At 37.0% G+C, this 19,361-nt stretch overlaps 1 protein-coding gene across 5 annotated transcripts in view; it reads right to left on the bottom strand.

Annotated features, from left to right (window-relative positions):
• The window catches only part of LOC150105383 (lisH domain-containing protein ARMC9-like), a 694,238-nt gene that overhangs the window by 549,278 nt on the left and 125,599 nt on the right, over window positions 1–19,361 (bottom strand). For all 5 annotated transcript variants that reach the window (XM_090394755.1, XM_090394754.1, XM_090394756.1 and 2 more), the window contains exon 7: window positions 7,224–7,248. In XM_090394755.1, the coding sequence (XP_090250881.1) occupies window positions 7,224–7,248 (25 nt within the window). The remainder of the gene's footprint in view (window positions 1–7,223; window positions 7,249–19,361) is intronic.

The raw sequence follows: 19,361 nt of genomic DNA, 5'->3' as shown, positions 1-19,361 counted from the left end.
CTTAAGCTAATTTGCCAATGGGTGCCTACCAATCATTCTTTAAGATCTCTGAACTATAATAGGAACTGGGTATATATTTTGTCCTGCAGGACAAAATATATATTCAGTTCTACATTCTACTTTCTATATCTCTGCCTTCCCAGTGAACACTTGCTCTCTTTGGCTGCAATTTCTTCTACTATCATCAGCATATCTCTCCTCCACCATCCTGTTCTCTTTATCCTCCTGAAAATATGATAAGATTAGTTCAACTTCTGATCAAGTTGAACTGAACAATGCTAATTCCCCTCCTTTATTCTAGAAACTGCTGTCATTAGAATGCAAAAATTACTGTAATCTCACACAACTACCCTTGCATTTTGCAATCAATCTTATTCTAACACTCACTTGCCTCAAAGGTGCATGTACGCTAATACCTGCATTTCTTCCTTAACAGCTCTATGGGGGATTGCAGGCATCATTCCCTGACTTTGCACTTCCAAACTGCTGAAAATACAATTCAACATGATTAACACTTTCTCCAGACACCTAGCTTCAAATCCCAAGTGCAATCTATTGTTCATATATGTTTTCATCTATCAAATTCGCTCCATAACTCTAAAAACCATATACCATTCTTCCTGTATAACCTATGCACTGACTAAATTCCATGCAGCAAATTGCCATTTTTACTCTCTCTCTTATACCATATTAGACAAACTTTTCAAACCATTTATACATGCCAAAACCTTAATTTTGGCAGCTGTTAAGCATGATTCTGTCATACTATCATCAAGCACTTAGACTTTGCAAAAGCTTTTGATAGATTACCACATGATAAATTGGTGTACAAGCTGCAGAGGATGAGAATAGATAGTATATTGGTTAGATGGACTCTCTGAACAATCTCAGCAGGTTGTGTATCATGGAGCAGTGTCTCAAAAAAGGAGGGTAACCAGTGGCTTGCCCTATTCTGTTCTTGGGCCCCTGCTGTTTAACTTGTTGTAAACAATACATCGTGGGGAGCTTCAGTTATTTGCTGATGTTGGGAAGAATTATAAGTAGCACTGCTGATGCTGAATTCCTTCAGGAAGATTTGAATAGACTTTTTTTACTTGGACAAAAGAGTGGGGTTATAGTTTTAATATCAATAAGTGCAAGGGTTGCATTCTGGAGTGCAGAAATATAAGGCTGTGTACTATATCAATGGTGCCGTACTGCAGGAAGTGGATGAGATTAGAGATTTGGGAGTGTTAGTTGACAGCAGACTGAAGTTTAGAGGGCATATTGCTAGTGTTGCAAAGATAGCATATCGTAATGCTGCTATGATAAGAAATACTCTAACATGCAAGGATAAGAAAGTGGTTGTGACACTGTATAAGGCACTGGTCAGACCACACTTGGACTATTGTGCTCGAATCTGGTCACCTGGTTTTCAATGTGATGTGGAGACATTTGAGAGAGTCCAGAGATGAGTGGCTAAGACAATATCAGGAGTTTGGAATGCTGGCTATGGAGAGAGGTTGAAGAAATGTGGATTGCAAAGTTTGGTGGATAGGAGGAAGAGAAGTGATATGATAGAGACATTTAAGTTAATGAGAGGATTTTATCAGATTAATCCAGGGAGGATTATAAAAAGAGTAGAAGGTGATAGGGGAAGAACCAAAGGTCATTCCTGGTTCTTCCCCTATCACCTTCTACTCTTTGTAAAAGTGTGGTGAAGAGGGGTGTGAGGAGTAGATTTTTTAACATGGAGAATTGTCAGTGAATGGAACGCATTACCAAAATATGTTGTTAATGCAAGGAGTGTTAAGGATTTAAGATTCTAAATGATAAATATGTTGTCAGTTGAATGAACTTCCCACGATGAGTCTGTCGACTCCATGGAGGGTGTAATAATAATGTATTCGTACTTCTTACTTCCCTCCTCACTCTCTCTCTCTCACTCTAGCATACACCTCACCTTTTCTTGGACATCTTTCTTTCTCATCTCTGCAGTACTACTACTCATCAGACACATCTCTAGGTGTTTGAGCTGACACTTTATCTTATGAAGCACTATACATAACATATCCCTCCTTACTATCTATTCCTGATCTTTCTCTCATTAATACTTTGTCATTCTCCTGATCTTCCACTATTTCTCATTCATACATTATTCACCTTTTTGCTCACTTTCACTATAATACTTTCACCTTTCCATTCCCACCAAAACTCATATCTGAATGCCTTTTGTTAGTTATGTTTCCCGCTTGCTATTACTTGAATAACTGTTGTAATAGATATGGTATGAAGGGTCAGCAATAAAAAGAAAAAGACAACGAAAATAGGCAGAATCATTGAACATGTCAACTGTGTTGTGAATGGAGAACCTGTGGAACAAGTAATACATTTCAGCTACTTAGGCACGATTTTTAGTGAAGATGGTAAATTAAATATAGAAATAGACAACAGAATCAACAAAGCTGGTATGGTAGGAAGTCAATTGAATAAATTCATATGGAATATGAGAGAAATTAGCCGGAATACTAAATTAGCTGTATACAAGACAGTATTCAAACCAGTTTTAACTTATGGATCTGAGAGGTGGTCAGACGTAAAACACTTGACCTAAGACTGGAGACTGCAGATATGAGAGTCCTGAGAAAGATGAGAGGTGTGAACAGATGGCATCAATGGCAATATCATATTAAAAACGAGGATAATTGGAAAGAACTTGAGGTTGTCAGCATCCAGGAATGCGTTAGCAGAGCTAATCTCAGGTGGTATGGTCACTTAAACAGAATGGGCGAAGATTAGCAAAACAAGTGTTCTCTGCCAGGTTGGCAGGAAAACGACCCAGAGGAAGACCAAGATATAGATGGATTGATACGGTACAAAGTGCCTAAAAACGATAGAAATATAAGATCTGATAATGTTGGAGTCTTGACAAGTAACAGACTAATTTGGAGGAAAATTGTAGATAGGAAGTTAGTAATGATGTAAATTTTTCGTGTAGTGCTATCATATCCTGTACACCCCTTGAGGGTACATGGCAGGAATTTGATGATGATGATGACTTGCTATTACTGTTATCATATTGTTAATCAATCCACACATTTGGTACTCACTTTTAAAACACTTCCAACACATATCAACAGTCTTACTTTCTTACACAAATTGTTTAGCCTTTGTAAAGAATACATTTCACACACATCTAACAAAATCCCTCAAGTTAAATTCACCTAACAATGATATCTTGGTTGCCACTATTCTGTTACATGTTGGTGCAATACACAGTAATAAGCAATTTTCCAAACTTAATAACTCACTCAAAAAAGTAAAATAGTTATCACAACTAAACTAATATTACTAATTATTTCGTATTATATTATATTATCTATATATTCATATATAATTTATTTGCAATATAAACAATATTATATAACATTATATAGTTTGTTACAATAATATATTTATTAATAAATAAATATAAAATATTTTATAAGAAATAAAAATTATAATAATGTAAATGATTATTATTTATATTATACAGGGTGTTCGGGATAAATTTGACAGTTTCGTAAGGAAAAAGAAAATCTTCTTTGTATCTATTAAATTTAATGAATTGACAAAAAAACATTACAGGCAGAGTTAATTACAATACTATCAACAAGATTTACTCAAAATAACCACCATTAGCATCGATCACAGCTTCAATTCTGCTTCGGAACCTCGAACAAGCTGATGCTACAGTCTCCCTGGGAAGGGCCGCAAAAACTGTTTTAATTTTATCCATTAACTGGGCTTTTGTATTACTGGAAGTGCGATTGGTGTCTTTTTCAACTGCGCCCCATACAAAATAATCCATGGGGTTAAGGTCTGGGGAGTTTGGAGGCCAAACATTTGGACTGGTGAAGTCGTAGAAATTTTCAGACAACCATTTTTGACTTTTCCCAGAGGTGTGGCAAGGGGCCGAATCCTGCTGCCATACATACGGCCTACCATTGGCTACCCTTGTTATCCAGGGCTTGACTACAGTTAGCAACTCCACGAACAAAGCCCGAATTCCAATGCCAGGGTTCTTCAACACCTGTTCCTGCAGATTTGCGAGGAATTCTGCTGTACGAACGCAATCAGATCATCTGCTAGGGATCTTTCTTCTTGCTACATCCTCGTAGTCACCATTGCAAGTCTCTAGTTCATGCCTGATTGTTTTTACTGTATTCAGGGAGCATTGGGCAGCAGTCGTAATATCCTTATTTTGATGGCGGGCACGAATCATCATGATACAAGTTATTCTCTTCCATGATTCAGGTGGGTTCCAGCTATCCATCCTTTCTGACATCTTGTATATGAATGAAGAAGGGTCCAAACTTTTAAATGAAGAGAAGTGTGTGTTAATACATGTAACTTACGGAAAAATATAATTAATTATAAATATGTCAAATTTATCCCGAACACCCTGTATAACACTGTAAATTTAAGGCCTGTGCAATTTAAATGCTATTTGCATCCATAGCATAGGCCACAAGAAGAAGATTTTTCTAAGTTCAATTCTAGTTGCTGATTACAGGAATTTTTTCTAATCCTTTCTTCGACCAGTTCCAAATTTAGTTGATCTCTGGGATGAGCAAGTATGGTTTTTCTCCTGGAAACTTGAGTTTTTCGTCTAACAACTCAAGAAAATTGACCATAGAACTCGCACAATTTTAGACAATAACATGTAGTGTTAGGGTTGTCTATCATATTCTTTTCCCCAGATATCAGTAAAAATGATTGACAGTTTTGGACCAGCTATCCAAAAGCTAACCAACTTCCAAAAGTTCATTTAAGACTAAATGGTCTCACTTTACTCTCTTTGGCAAATAAGAAGAATTAGCCTTTTTTTAAATATTGTAAATTTCTTATTTTATATAAAGAATTGAAAATTTTGAAAAATTACTTCTTTTTCTGCAGCATATTAAAATGCAACCACTACCAAACCACTCCCAAATTATTCTTTATCGATAAATTTTAAAATCAAATTCTAAGGTGATAATCACCTAATTCTTTCTGACTTTCTTAAAGTTACATAAATTCATTGCTTCTAATTACTGCTGAAGCCATCCAATATTTTGAATACTTCTGCTTCTCTTTAAAAACTGTTAAAAATTTGTGAGGGGGGGGGGGGGGAGTGAAGTTGCAAAGTTGTATAATCTCAGAGCACTATCTTGGATTATGGCTTGCTTAGAGACATATAATGGTATCATAAGTTCTTTTCTCTTAAATATGAGGCTTCTTTTAATTAAACCTGTAAGCTGTTAAGTTTTCCTAACTATTCATAGTATCATGATTTCCAGAACTTCAATTCACTATCAATGAAAACCTGAATCCTTGCATTAATTAGCTCTTTCTAAGTTCTGTCCACCCAACTTCTATCCATCAAGAACTATCTCCTAACCAAATTCCACATACTTACATTTAATTCATATTAAATTTTGAATCCTATTCTCTACCTACTCTTCCAATATTTTAAATGACCCCATTTTGATTGAAAGACTAAAGTCAGACAAATAACTGATTGCTCTATCCAGCTTCATGTCATCAGTAATGAGAGAAATTTTATTCTTAATATTTAAATAATTTTATGAATATATTACATGGCAAGGACCATCCTGGTCCTAACCATCTACCTTTTAGATGTCCTTTAAAGATCAACTTTATTTCAAGGCAAGACAATATATTTCAAGGATATATATAGTCCACAACTAAATACAATATTTACATCTTGTATATATATTCTATTCCACTTTCTTATACATACATGCACACACGGACAAAGAAATTAGCGCACCAAGAAGGAAGCATAGGATTCAACTGAAATTTTATTGGTGTAATGATACAGGTGAGTGATGCACATGATAGCAAAAACAGAGGTGAAGAACAATTACAAAGGGATCTGTGGTATGCAATCCAGTCATCATCATCAATAGCGCGTTGCACCGCCTCGTGCAGCATTACATGCTGCAATACGGTCTGGCATGGTGGAAAACCTGATGTTGTCCTGTGGCAGACTGGCCCACACGTGATGAATACTGTGCTCCAAATCCCAGATATTGCAGCACAGTGGGAGCTGGCGTTTCAGCTGCTCCCAAACATGCTTGATAGGGGACAAGTCCTGGGAGCGGGCAGGCCTGGCCATGGAAGTGTCTGTACACGATGTAGGCAGGCCTGGGCAACCCAAGCCGTGTGCAGATGAGCATTATCCTGCTGGTATAGCACTCCTGGTATCCCAGCCAGGAATGAGAGAACATGGGCCATCAGATGTTGTCCACATACCGTTGCCCCATCAATGCGGCACGTACCTCTACGAGGGGTGATCGGCTATCGTAGGCTATGGCTCCCCAGACTATAATACCTGTAGTGTAGGAGGTGTTGCGCTCGATAGTGAGGTCAGGATTGTGTCCTTGACCAGGAGTCCTCCACACCCGGACACGATGATCATCTGTCCCCAAGATGAAGCGAAACTCATCGCTGAAGACCACACATCACCAGTCTGTGGCGTTCCATGTCGCTCTCGTCTGGCACCACTGCAAATGGAGTCGGCGATGTTGTGGTGTTAATGGGAGCACACATAAGGGGGGCACTGAGATCGTAGATTCACCTCCGCAAGGCATCGGGAAATGGTTCGTGGGCACACAGGAGCCCCTACATCTGCCTGTATAGCAGACCAGGTCACCGTGGGATCCCTCTGTGCTTGCCGCATGATCCGTCAATCCTCTCTAGCGTTGGTCCTCCTGATCGGACCGGTGCCGCTCTGCCATGTGGCAGTGCCAGAACGTGTCCACAGCTCCCAACATTGTTGGACGGTATGGTCAGAATGGTTCATGTGCACGCCTATATGGCATGCCGACCACCCTCCAGTTTTCAGGCCAATAATCATGCCTCTGTCAAAGTCCGTAAGTTGCTTAAATCAATGTCGTTGGCAAATACCCGCCATTATTGTTACTCTGTACTCTAGCTTGCATCGGCTGGTGCTTTTCGCTTTAATCGGCTATCGACTACATCCTGGCTTTATAAGGCTGCCAGTTCGTGCTTGCAGCACCACTGCAGGGTGTGTGGGCATGTGCAATCGCACCAAACTTGGATCATTTGCATACCACCCTGCACTGTAGCTATTTGCTTAGTTTTGCCATTGTACCATGTTTTCTTCCAGTTGCACTAATTTCTTTGTTCGTGTGTGTATAAAGAAATGAAAAAATTGCAAAGCACTCATAACTTACCTTTTAAGGCTATGTCATTGCATGTCTTGGATAAATGTTAAGTATATAACTTTTCAGTATTTATCACACAGAAATATTATATAACTCTACATAATTAAACTGTTCTGCTTATTTGTTTAAATGGAGATGGCATGATGCTTTCACAGTTCCAAGAAAATAACAGGTTCTGCATATATCTACTAAATGGAATATGACAGTCTAGTCGATGTGATGTACATGTTTGACTACAAAACTGGGTTTTTACATTAAAAAAATATTAAATAATCCAACTTAGTTTTGCCATCAATTTTTGAATGTTGCTTAGAATTGGTCCTTGATTTTTAATGAGCGCAGCAAGAAAAAATGACCACAGTGGATTCTTTTATTTGCCATTTTCTTTTATCAGTATCTCTGGAGAAATTGTAAAGATTTTAGAGAAGATGGCAAGAATTCACATACAGAAATACTTTGCAAGGAAGAGCACTGGTTTATTAAAGGGAGGTTATGTCTGAGCAATTTTCTCATATTTTTATAATAATGTTATGGCAAAGTTTGATAAAGGGAATGGATACACAATGATAATGTTGGATTTTGCTAAGGCATTTGATAGGATAACACACAAAAGGCTGTTGCATAAACTAGAGAATATGGGATTGGAACAAACTATTAGCTCAAATAAGTGGGTGGCTGAACGGACAGGTGTAAAAGTGTTATATGGGGGGATGTGAATTTGCCACTGGTCACCAGATTCAAGGTGACCAGTGGTGTACCCCATGTATCAGTTCTAACATCACTGTTGTTTAATATATACATTAATGATATTGAAAAGAGGTAGACAGGATATCTTCAGTTGTTTGCTGATGATACAAAGATAGGCAGGCAATCAGAGATGCTACTGATATGACACGGAAGGAACTCCCCTTGCCTAAACCTATCAGGTATAATCCTTTTCTCAACAGCCAGCAGACCTTGCTTAATTGCTATAGGACTTATAATCCTCAGAACAAACAGCTTCCTAATCCCCCAATGGAATCTTAGGAAAAAGAAACTGGCCAAAATTCATTGAATTCATTGAAAACAACATCAACCTAATTCCACCTACAGCTGATAATTATAAGTCACTTAACACCTCATAACATCTGGCGAAAGACACATCTCCATAGGATTACAAAGAAATACACAATGTGCTGATCAACTAAAAGTAGTATTCTTCTGGAAGAATACAAAAAACAGAACCATCTAGACACTGCTTCAGCACTCTTAAGGTCCTCAGATGAAGGTAGAAGAGCTTGCTGGCATGAAGATATGCTTTACCAGATCAAACTCTTGTTAGGATTCATCAACTGGGAGGTACCAGTATTCCAAACATAACTAAAGGAAAAGTAAATTCAAACTATACTGCAAAAATCTTAGCACAAAAAGCTTAACCCCAAATGCATTTGGATATCAAAAAAGAGATCCATCGTCTTGACAAAAAATTTTATCATCATATCTTACATCTACAGCAAACTCCAATCCAGTAACTCGAGATGAAATTGATAGTTAGTTTGAGGGTTGCATAAAGATATTATGCAATCCTCAAACTAACTAAAAACAGATAAAGCCCCTGGCATTGATGGCATTCTTCCAGATCTTCTTACTCACCTCAGCCTAAGAGCAAAAACCTGGCTAGCCCATTTCTTCTCCTCAATAATAAATGAACGACTTCTGAAACTTTGGCATGAATCTTTGATTCTTATTCCTCAAACAGCCAGTCAAAAGTTTATTTACACTAGGTATTAGCTCAGGTGACACAGCAATCATCACCTAAGCTAACACCTTCCAAGACATTGAGGAAACACTGAGCAAAGATCTGAGCTCACTGTTAATTACTTTGATACCTGGGGACTATCCTCTAACCCAGCAAAACTACTGTTTCAACTTTCCACCTAAATAACCATGAGGCTCATAGAAAACTAAAAAAACTTCTGTAACAGGTCAAGAAAGTAACCCGTGTTTTCATGGTGTCACACATGATTGCAGCCTCACATACTGAGAGCATTCAGAAAAAAAATAAGTTAAAGATATATGCCAACATAACAAACATGCTCACAGGCACAACTTGGGCTTGTAATGCTGTGAATCTTAGAACAGCAGTTCTGGCTCTGGTCTTCACAGTGACAGACTGCTTACCAATTTGGAGCCGATATCACTATATGACTCTTGTGGACACATAGCTCAACATAACAATGAGAACTGATCTCTAATACCTTAAAGTCTACTACTCTTCCATGGTTGCTTGTTCTTTCCAATATCACTCCTCCATGTTTCAGAAGAGAAGAAGTAACAGCAATCATCAGATATCTCACCACCTTACCTCCATATCTTCCATATGGATTGTAGAAATGCCAGATGATAGCCCCCCCCCCCCCCACACACACACACCAAGACTAGTGGAGAAGACTCTGGAATGAGCACAAGAACCTGATTACAGATCCAATCAAACCTTCAGGCTTCAGTCTACCACGACACCTCTAGGAACAGCTAAACAGATTTAGGACTAGACAAGGCCACTGCACTCACTTATTACATCTGTGGAGAATTTCACAGCTACTCTTTTTGCATGTGTAGCACTGTGCTGGCTATGCATCATATCACTGATGATTGCTTAGAACTTTCCTTCCCTGGATGCCTTAGGAATGTGGAAACTTGCACATTCACAAGGTTAGGTAGGAACAATGGAGTGTCATTCCTTTTTACAGATCTCAGTCATGTATTAGAGTGCCACCAAACAATGGGTAGTTACAAAATCAAATGCAATTAAAATAAATGTAAAAATACATGAACAAATTATTATAATAATAATTTTATTATTATTATTATGATAAAATAATAATAATAAAATAAAAATCTAATCTCCAAGCAAATACTGTACAACATAAATTTTTTACTAAGTAATTTAAGGAAATTACAATGTCACTAGGATATACATTAAAATAAATTTTAATATACTTCAATATTTCGGCAACATCACGTTGCCATTTTCAAGAAACTTAAGAACAAGACACGTGCACGCAGGCACAACAAACAGTAAATGAGGAAAAAGCAGGAAGCTATTATTTCTCCTAAAGTCCTGATAGTGCCCCCTAGCGGGCAATGTTGGTATTCTTGGGCAATTGCGTTGAAGGTCTTCTGATGTAGGCTTCCCAAATTTGAGGCAGTCTCATGCAGCCAAATTTGTTGAGGTTTGGATTGTTTCTTAGGGCTGAAGCTGATTCCATGAAAAGCTTTTCATACTTGTATTTACTACGGTGTACTATCGTGGCTTTCTTCCACCGTATTCTATGGCAGGTATCCAGTGCATGGTCAGGAAGACCAGAGTGGCTGTACTGGTGAAACTGGATATAGTCCTTGTGTTCTGAAATTCTAATATTGGCTGTCCTGCCTGTTTGGCCAAAGTAGGACAGCCAAGTAGGACAAAGGGACCTGGTATACTGGTATACACCAGGTAGGTCTAAGGGGGGGGGGGGTCTTTAGTAGAGCAGATAAGGGATGCCAATTTTTTATATGGTCTGTAACAAGAAGTTAAGTCATGTTTTTTTAGAATTTTTGTAATTTTTTCCAGGGGTTGTGGTTTACTGGTTTCAATATTTTTTGGATTTTTTTTTTTTTTTTTTTTTTTTGGAGGGGGGGGGGGGAGCCATTGGCTGAGAAAGTGTTGAGAATGTGGTTTAGTTCTGTGGTTAGGGCATTGTCATTTGAACAGATAAGTTTAGCCCTGTTGTGTAGTGTCTTAATGACTCCATATTGTTGTGAGGAGAGGTGGTGGGATCGTTGTTGAATGTAACTGCCTGTATGGGTGGGTTTTCTATAGACTGAAAAAACCAAGGTTCCATCAGGCTGGTGGGTGACTAGTGTGTCTAAGAAAGAAAGGCAGTTGTTTTTTTCTTCTTCCAGGGTGAATTTGATTCTGGGGTGTTGGTTGTTTATATGTGTTAGGAAGGTGAGGAGTGTATCGGAGCCATGTGGCCAAATAGCGAACACATCATCTACATAGCGAAGCCAAATGTTGGTTTTTGTGGAGCAGAGTTTAAGGCTTTCTCTTCAAAAGTCTCCATATAAAAGTTGGCCAATGGTGGGGAGAGTGGAGAACCCATGGCTGTCCCCTCTATTTGTTTGTAGAATTTTCCTTGCCAAACAAAATAGCCTGAGTTCATTGTGAACTAAAAAAAGGGCTGTGATATCGGGAGGAAATTTAGCTTGGATTAGCTCTAAAGATTCTTTGAGTGGGACATTTGTGAATAAGGAGGAGACATCAAAACTGACCATTATGTCAGTGTGGTTGAGTGTAAGGTTTTCTATGCTGGCTTTGAAGTGGGCTGAGTTTTTTTATGTGTGAAGGTGTGTTGTCAGTATAGTGTGAGAGAGCTTTGGCCAAATGTTTAGCTAGTTCGTATGTGGGAGAATCAATGCCATCCACTATGGGACGTAATGGCACATTTTCCTTATGTATTTGTGGGAGTCCATAAATACGGGGAGAGGGGGTATGGAGTTAAATGGTTTTAATTTGTTAGTGATTTCCACAGGCCAAGAAGTGGCCTTCTTAAGGAGCTTGTGGAGTTTTCTAATTTGTGAGTTGGTGGGATTGTACTCGATAGGAAGGTAAGTAGCCCAATCTAAAAATAAAGCTTTCAGCTTACCTGTGTAATCCTTTTGGTTAAACAATACTGTGGTGTTCCCTTTATCAGCTTTGGTGATTATTATTTTCTTGTTTTTCTTTAATTCCAGTAGAGATTTAATTTCCTTGCTGGACATGTTGGCTTTTGGTGGTTTAGCTTTGGTCAGAACACAAGCTACATCCAGTCTAATATCGTTGGCGACGTAGTTTGGAAGATGTCGTATCCCGCGTTCAATTCTTATCATAATATCTTCAACAGGTATTCTTCTGGGAACAATGGCGAAGTTGTGGCCACGTGCGAGGGCGTCAAGTGCTTCAGGTTTTACTCTAATTGACGAAAGGTTGACTACCGTTTCGGTAGGAAGTTGTGGTTTCGAGATTGAGTTCTTTTTTAAATTTTCGAATTTTTTGATGTGTCGATCTCATACTTTTTTAAATTCTTTCTCCACTGCAGTGCACGAGATGTCGTATAAAATAGACCAAATTTCGTGGCTTAAGGTGCTTGAAAGGTCATCTTCGAGCCTGTATAGCTATATTAGCATCATTCAGGAAAAGGCGAGTCACGGCAATTTGTTCTCTGAATAAGGCTTGGCTGGCACGGTTATAAATATGAAGCACCTTTTGCGAAGAGAAACGGTGCTTGAATTTCACACAGTTAGGAATTACCTGGTTATCCCGGCAGCGTTTTAGGAAGGCGAGATGATTCAGTTGTCTTGATAGCTTTAACTTCATTTTACCGTAATGGCGTGCTTTACATGCGATATCATCTTCGTGGATTATTGTAATTCTCATGGAAAAGCTTAGACACTGGTTATGCATTTTTTACTAAGTAATTTAAGGAAATCACAACGTCACTAGGATATACATTAAAATAAATTTTAAAATACTTCGATATTTCGGCAATGTCACGTTGCCATTTTCAAGAAAATTAAGAACAAGACACCTGATGGATTTCAGGACTTTAGGAGAAATAATAGCTTCCTGCTTCTTCCTCATTTACTGTTTGTTGTGCCTGCATGCATGTGTCTTGTTCTTAATTTTCTTGAAAATGGCAACATGACATTGTCGAAATATTGAAGTATATTAAAATTTATTTTAATGTATATCCTAGTGACATTGTAATTTCCTTAAATTACTTAGTAAAAAATGCATAACCAACGTCTAAGCCTTTCCACGAGAATTGTATAACATAAAATGAGCAATTTATTAAAAGAAAAAGAACATTCCTAAAACATTCATTTAAATGTTCTTTTATTGTAATTTATGCTGTAGTGCAGCTCAGTTTTTGGTGCCGTTGGCAAATTTGTGGTTAACACACCTTTATCAGTATGACAATTCTAATAACATAAAATAATCTGTTACGGTGTTCTGACACCAACAGACTTCGCAATTGCCCCTAGTGCTGCACTATTCCTACACTACTAATTCAACCTGCTAAAAATAGATAATTCTTGATATTTTTCATTTGATATATATGTAAATGGACAACACAGAAATCTATCCAGCTTATCAAAATAAGTGTTCAATGAAATGGATAAGGTATTCCCCCCCCCCCACACACACTTTATGAAAGTATCATGAAAGGTAATAAAAATAATACAGGCAAAGTGATGTATTAGTAATATAATGCAGTTTTGTCTAAAAATGTGTGAATCCGAATAATATAAAACTAAGTAGTATAACATATAAGTAATATAAGTAGTATAAAAATAATAGTATAACAAAAAAAAATGTTGTTATTCTTTCTTTATACGTATTCAGGAATATATTTCCATCTGAATGACTATTATAACTGTTTCCAGTAAATAAATGAAAGAAAAAACAAAAATAATGAATTACTTTAAAAAAAAAAAACACAGATTGAAAAGTTACAAGAAATCTGTGAAATTAAATTTGTTTAGTACTAAAAATTATTTAAACAATTACAGTATTAAAAGATGGCATGCATGTTTATTACATATATGAATATTATTTCTTTTGTATACTTTCATAGGTACATGCACACACAAATGCATCATCATCATCAAATTCCTGACAGGCATCTTCAAGGGATGTACAGAATATGACAGTACTACATGAAAAATTTACATCATCACTAACTTCCTATCTACAATCTTCCTCCAAATCAGTCTGCTACCTGTCAAGACTCCAACATTATTAGATCTTATATTTCTATCTTCTAAGGCACTTTTTACCGTATCAATCCACCTATATATTGGTCTTTTTCCTGCCAACCTGGTAGAGAACACTTGTTTTGCTAATCTTTCCTTGCCCATTCTGATTAAGTAACCATAGCACCTGAGATTAGCTCTATTAATGCATTCCTGGATGCAGACAATGTCAAGTTCTTTCCTAATATCCTTGTTTTTAATATGATATTGCCATTGATGCAGTTCATGCCCCTAATCTTTCTCAGGACTCTTATATGTGCGGTCACTAGTCTTTGGTCAAGTGCTTTACTTCTTACCCAGCTCTCCGATCCATAAGTTGAAATTGGTTTGAACACTGTCTGGTATACAGCTAATTTAGTGTTTTGACTAATTTCTCTCTTATTCCAAATAAATTTATTCAGTTGACTTCCTACCATACAAGCTTTGTGGATTCTATTGTCTATTTATATATTTAATTTACCTTCTTCACTAAAAGTCGTGCCTAAGTAGCGGAAATATTTTACTTGTTCTATAGATTCACCATTCAAAATGCAGTTGATATTTTCGATGCTTCTGCCTATTTTCATTGTCTTTGTCTTGTTATTGTTGACCTTCATGCCAAATTTATTATAACAGTTATTCAATTTAGTCAGAGAATCTTCTGGACTTATACTGGAATTATTTAAAAGTATAACATCATCTGCATAAAGTAAAGAGCTGAGATTAACATCTCCAATTTTGATATCAGGTTTAATATCACAATCCTTAAAAATGTGATCCATATAGATAATGAATACCAAAGGGAATAATGTACATCCTTGTCTAACACCAGATTTAACATTCAACCATCTTCATGTACTTCTTTCAATTCTAACTGCTGACTTACAACTCAAATAAAGACTAAGTATTGCCTGATATAATGTCCCATTGACACCATACAACTTTGTGTTTTTGAATAGCTAATCTCTTGGTACCTTGTCATGTGCCTTTTCCATATCTACAAAACTTAAATATAGATCTTTGTTATATTCCCATGATTTCTCAACTATTTGTCATAAAGTGAAAATATGATCCTGACAGCCTCTGATAGGCCTGAATCCAGCATGTTCTTCACCAAGCTTTTCTTCCACAATCCTTTTCAATCATTTCTGAAGTATATTTGCATAAATCTTACCAGGAACACTCAGTAGAGAAATACCACTGTAATTCTCAAATTCAGTTTTATTTGCCTTTTTACATATGTGTACCATGAGAGCTGTACTCCAATTATCTGGAATCCATCCTTCTGTCCACACCTTCTGAACTATGTAGTGCAGCCACTGTAAGACTTTTATACCTCTATATTTGAGCATTTCTGGTCAAATATCATCTTCTCCTGCTGCCTTCCCATATTTCAGGACTTTGATGGCTTTTCTACTTCAAGTATGGATATGTATTCCTGACTGCATGCCTGTTGAGTGTTTTTTACCACTGTGCTATCACTGCTTGTTTCATTTAGCAATTTTTCGAAGTACCGTATTTTCCAGTGTATAAGATGCACCGGCCTATAAGATGCACCGGCCTATAAGATGCACCCCCTTTTTTGTACAAATTTTTTTAGGAAAAAAACTTTATCACTGAATAATATAATGAATTTACAGTATTTCAAATATAAAGTAATAATTAGGTCTACTATCAACAAATACCTAAACCCTGTTTCTATGCTCTTTAGCATACGTTGCTTGTATGCAATATTGTAGCAATGCCAATGTTTTTCAGCCATAATTTGCCAAGAAATTTAGAGAAAATGTAACGGCAGAAATTTATCACCGTTCACAACAACCGTGACAACAATTCGAAAGTTTAAACAAACAAGAACACAGCTGTGATCGTCAATGACGGACAATGCGCATCCACTGAACTCTACGTAACTGGAATGATATCACACACCATAAGGAAGCAAGAAAGAAATCACATAACTCAGAACAGAGAAAATTTCCAGAAACTAAAGTAATAAAAAACTGAGTATTACCAGCATATAAGATGCACCCTGTTTATCAGACCTATTTTCAAAGAAAAAAGTGTGTTATATACAAGGCAAATACGGTAATTACTCCATACTTCAAGGACATCTTTTTCTCCAGTTTTCATGTGACCTTTATCATCTCTAATTCCTTTTATAGCACTCTTTCCTCCATTTCTGAGCTTCTTCAACAACCTCCAGAATATCTTGCCACCTTCTTCATATTTATTTTCTATGTTCTTATCAAAGTCTTCCCATGACTTTGATTTACCTAGTTTCACACAGTGTTTAGCTTTCTTACATTTGTCTCTGTATTCTCTAAGAGCACAAGCTGACTTATTTGTCAGGAACTTTTGATATGTTTCTTCTTTTCCTTCACTGCCTCTTTATCTTCCTGTGTCCACCATGGAGTTCAGATTTTTCTATCCTTGCAGACAACCTCACCACATGCATCTCTGGCTGAATGAATCAATGTTTTCTTTAGGGCTTGCCACTGAATCTCCAAGGTTTCGTTCCTGTTCTCAATCTCTTATTTTTTTCTAGAATAATATTTGTGTATTTTAGTCTACAGTTCACCTCTGAGAACTGCTCAACTTTTATTCACTTTAAAACTTTCTTAAATGTTTTTCTTTTCGATATGAAATTCAATTTTATCCTGCTCAAGACTAAATGGATCACTTCCAATTTCAAATCCTCTGTACACTCTGCACCAGTGAGAAAACATCACTATCAACTGTGGACAAAGGATAATGATTGTCAATTTAATGTTACAAAATAAACTTTGGGTTGAAAAGGTTGCATATGGTGTAGCATATTGATGGTACTGGATTACAAGAAATTGATGAGGCTAGGGACTTGGGATAATGGTGGGCAAAGAGTTGAAGTTCAGCAAGCCAACAAGTAAAGATATGGAAGTTTTTATCCTCTTTATAAGGCTATGATTCGGCCATACATCGAGACTACTGTGCACAGATTTGTTCACCTGGGTTTCTTGGGGACCAGGAAGTGGTAGAGAGGATTCCAGATACTTCATGATTCACTGATTATTTATAATTATCGGTGTGCCATTTATCCCTGTGTTTGGTATGACTTCTTTATAAACAAAGTCTAGCTTCCAATTTCAAATCCTCTGTACACTCTGCACCAGTGAGAAAACATCACTATCAACATTAACTTAGAGACTTTTCTTACTCCTTGCCTATTCTCTCCATATGAATTTGTGCACATTTTTATGTTAGAACACTGTGTTAGTAATAACCAGTCCATGTCCTGAGCAGAAACCCAACAGGTATTTGCCATTATTATTAGGTTTGGTCTCTTCTCCAAATTTTCCTAAAATATTTTTGTATGTCTGACAATCATTTCCTACTGTGCTATTTAAATTCCCAACAAGGATGAACTTTTCCTTTCTCGTTGTGTGTTGCTTTCTCTAGAGCCTCAAAAAATTCCTCCACTTCTACCTTAGTAGAACCTTCTGTGGGACATAGGCACAAATAAGTCTCATTGTAAAGTTCCCCATTCTGATATTTGCTCACATCACTCTACTTGAGACTGCCTGAGAACTGGGTCTGCCATTCAAGAAGATTAGCCTCATATTTAGTGTTGAACACTATAGCTACTCCTTCCTTTCCCTAAATGTCATTGCCTGAATATAACATTTTGTATTTTATTGCTCAGAAAAATCTCACCAGTTTTTGTCTTTTTTGTTTCAGTCACCCATATTATGTCAATCTGGTACTTATCTAATTCCTCAGCTAGCTTCATTTCTTTGCCATTCAGGCTTCTTATGTTGATAGTACCGATCTTGAACTCTGGTTATGCTGAGTTGGGTTGTGTTTTAGGATTTCAAATATCAAAGTCTTCCCATGACTTCTGTTTTAGCTAGTTTTATACACTGTTTAGCTTTCTTACATTTGTCTCTGTATTCTCTAAGTGCACAAGCTGACTTATTTGCCAGGAACCTTTGATGTGCTTTCTTTCTTTTGTTTCACTGCCTCTTTAACTTCCTGTGTCCACGATGGAGTTCTGATTTTTCTATCCTTGCAGACAACCAACCCTGCAAACACACAAATGCTTGCATTATAATTTTTTTTTAATATCATAAATGCTTTAAATTCATATCAGATTCTTAAAAACAAAGAAATAAAAGAGAACAGCAGGCAACACACACAAAAAATGCTTGACTTAAACTTATTTTTAACACTCTAAATAAACATAGTATTTTATAGCTGGCATAATAAAAAAGAAAAAAACACATTTTCAGTGAACATAAATATTGCACATCACTGGTTGTTTTTCAAAGACTTTTTTTTTTTAGGATAGCATGATTTATAAACAAGGTCATGTCTTTGAAATGGAACACTGGCAAATTTTATTTTGCAACCAAAACTTGAACATACTTAAAGCAAATATTTCACATCCATCTTCTTAAAACTCAGAAAGATTGAAAACTGAAATTCGAGGAGGGGGGGCATTTGAGACTATTGTTCTCAAATTTAGCCACCAGGATTTGAAGTGGATAAATTAACTGTGGAAAGGGTGCAGAGGCAGATAATAACAAAGATGGTTTCGGGGCTGTACAATGTTAATTATGAGGATCAGCTGAAGGAATGTGGACTGCAGAGTTTGGTGGATAGAAGAGAGGTGATATGATTGAGATTTTTAAACTGTTGAGAGGCAGTTACTCCCCAGGGTACACACTGGGGAGTTCTTTCACTTGGTGGAGCAGTGGGAAGGAGTGATGACAAGGGGCTATCCCTGGAAGTTGTGAAAGGAAGCTGTGAGCAAGAAAGTGAGGAGTGGTTTCTTTGCATGGAGGGTGGTGGAACCGTGGAATGCATTGCCTGACAGAGTGGTGAGAGCAAGAACAGTCAATGAGTTCAAGGAGTGGTATGATAGACTTTGTTTTTTCCTAGGAAGGATCTCCCGTGATGAGTCTCTTGACTCCATGGAGGCCTCAATAATAATAATAATAAAACTTATTGCAGTTTACTTTAATTGCAATGCTTCTAATATAGGGATGAAAATTAAAAATAAATCATGTTAATGGGAAAAAAATGAACAGTTGCAATTATCAATTTGCCCTTAAACACCTACAAAACTGATATCACAGGCAACACATCTCTAGTGGCCAAAACTAAACTGTGAAATTTGTTATTCAGTTATATGAGGTACTTGGTTAACTGAGAATCAGATAACACAAAATAACTGTGTATACCTAGTCTAGACATAAAGACTGTTACAACTTTCAGCTTTCAGCACATACAAACCACATGTCTAATATGTATATAGTAGAACTCAACGTTCAAAATATCCACCCCCCTTTAGCCTTCATGCATACCCGAAATCTG

This window comes from Typopeltis vanoorti, chromosome 6 (genome assembly GCF_054136105.1).
Source record: "Typopeltis vanoorti isolate ZY-2024b chromosome 6, IOZ_Tvanoo_1.0, whole genome shotgun sequence".
NCBI classification, from domain to species: Eukaryota; Metazoa; Arthropoda; class Arachnida; order Uropygi; family Thelyphonidae; genus Typopeltis; species Typopeltis vanoorti.
This window is presented reverse-complemented; position numbering and strand designations above follow the sequence as displayed.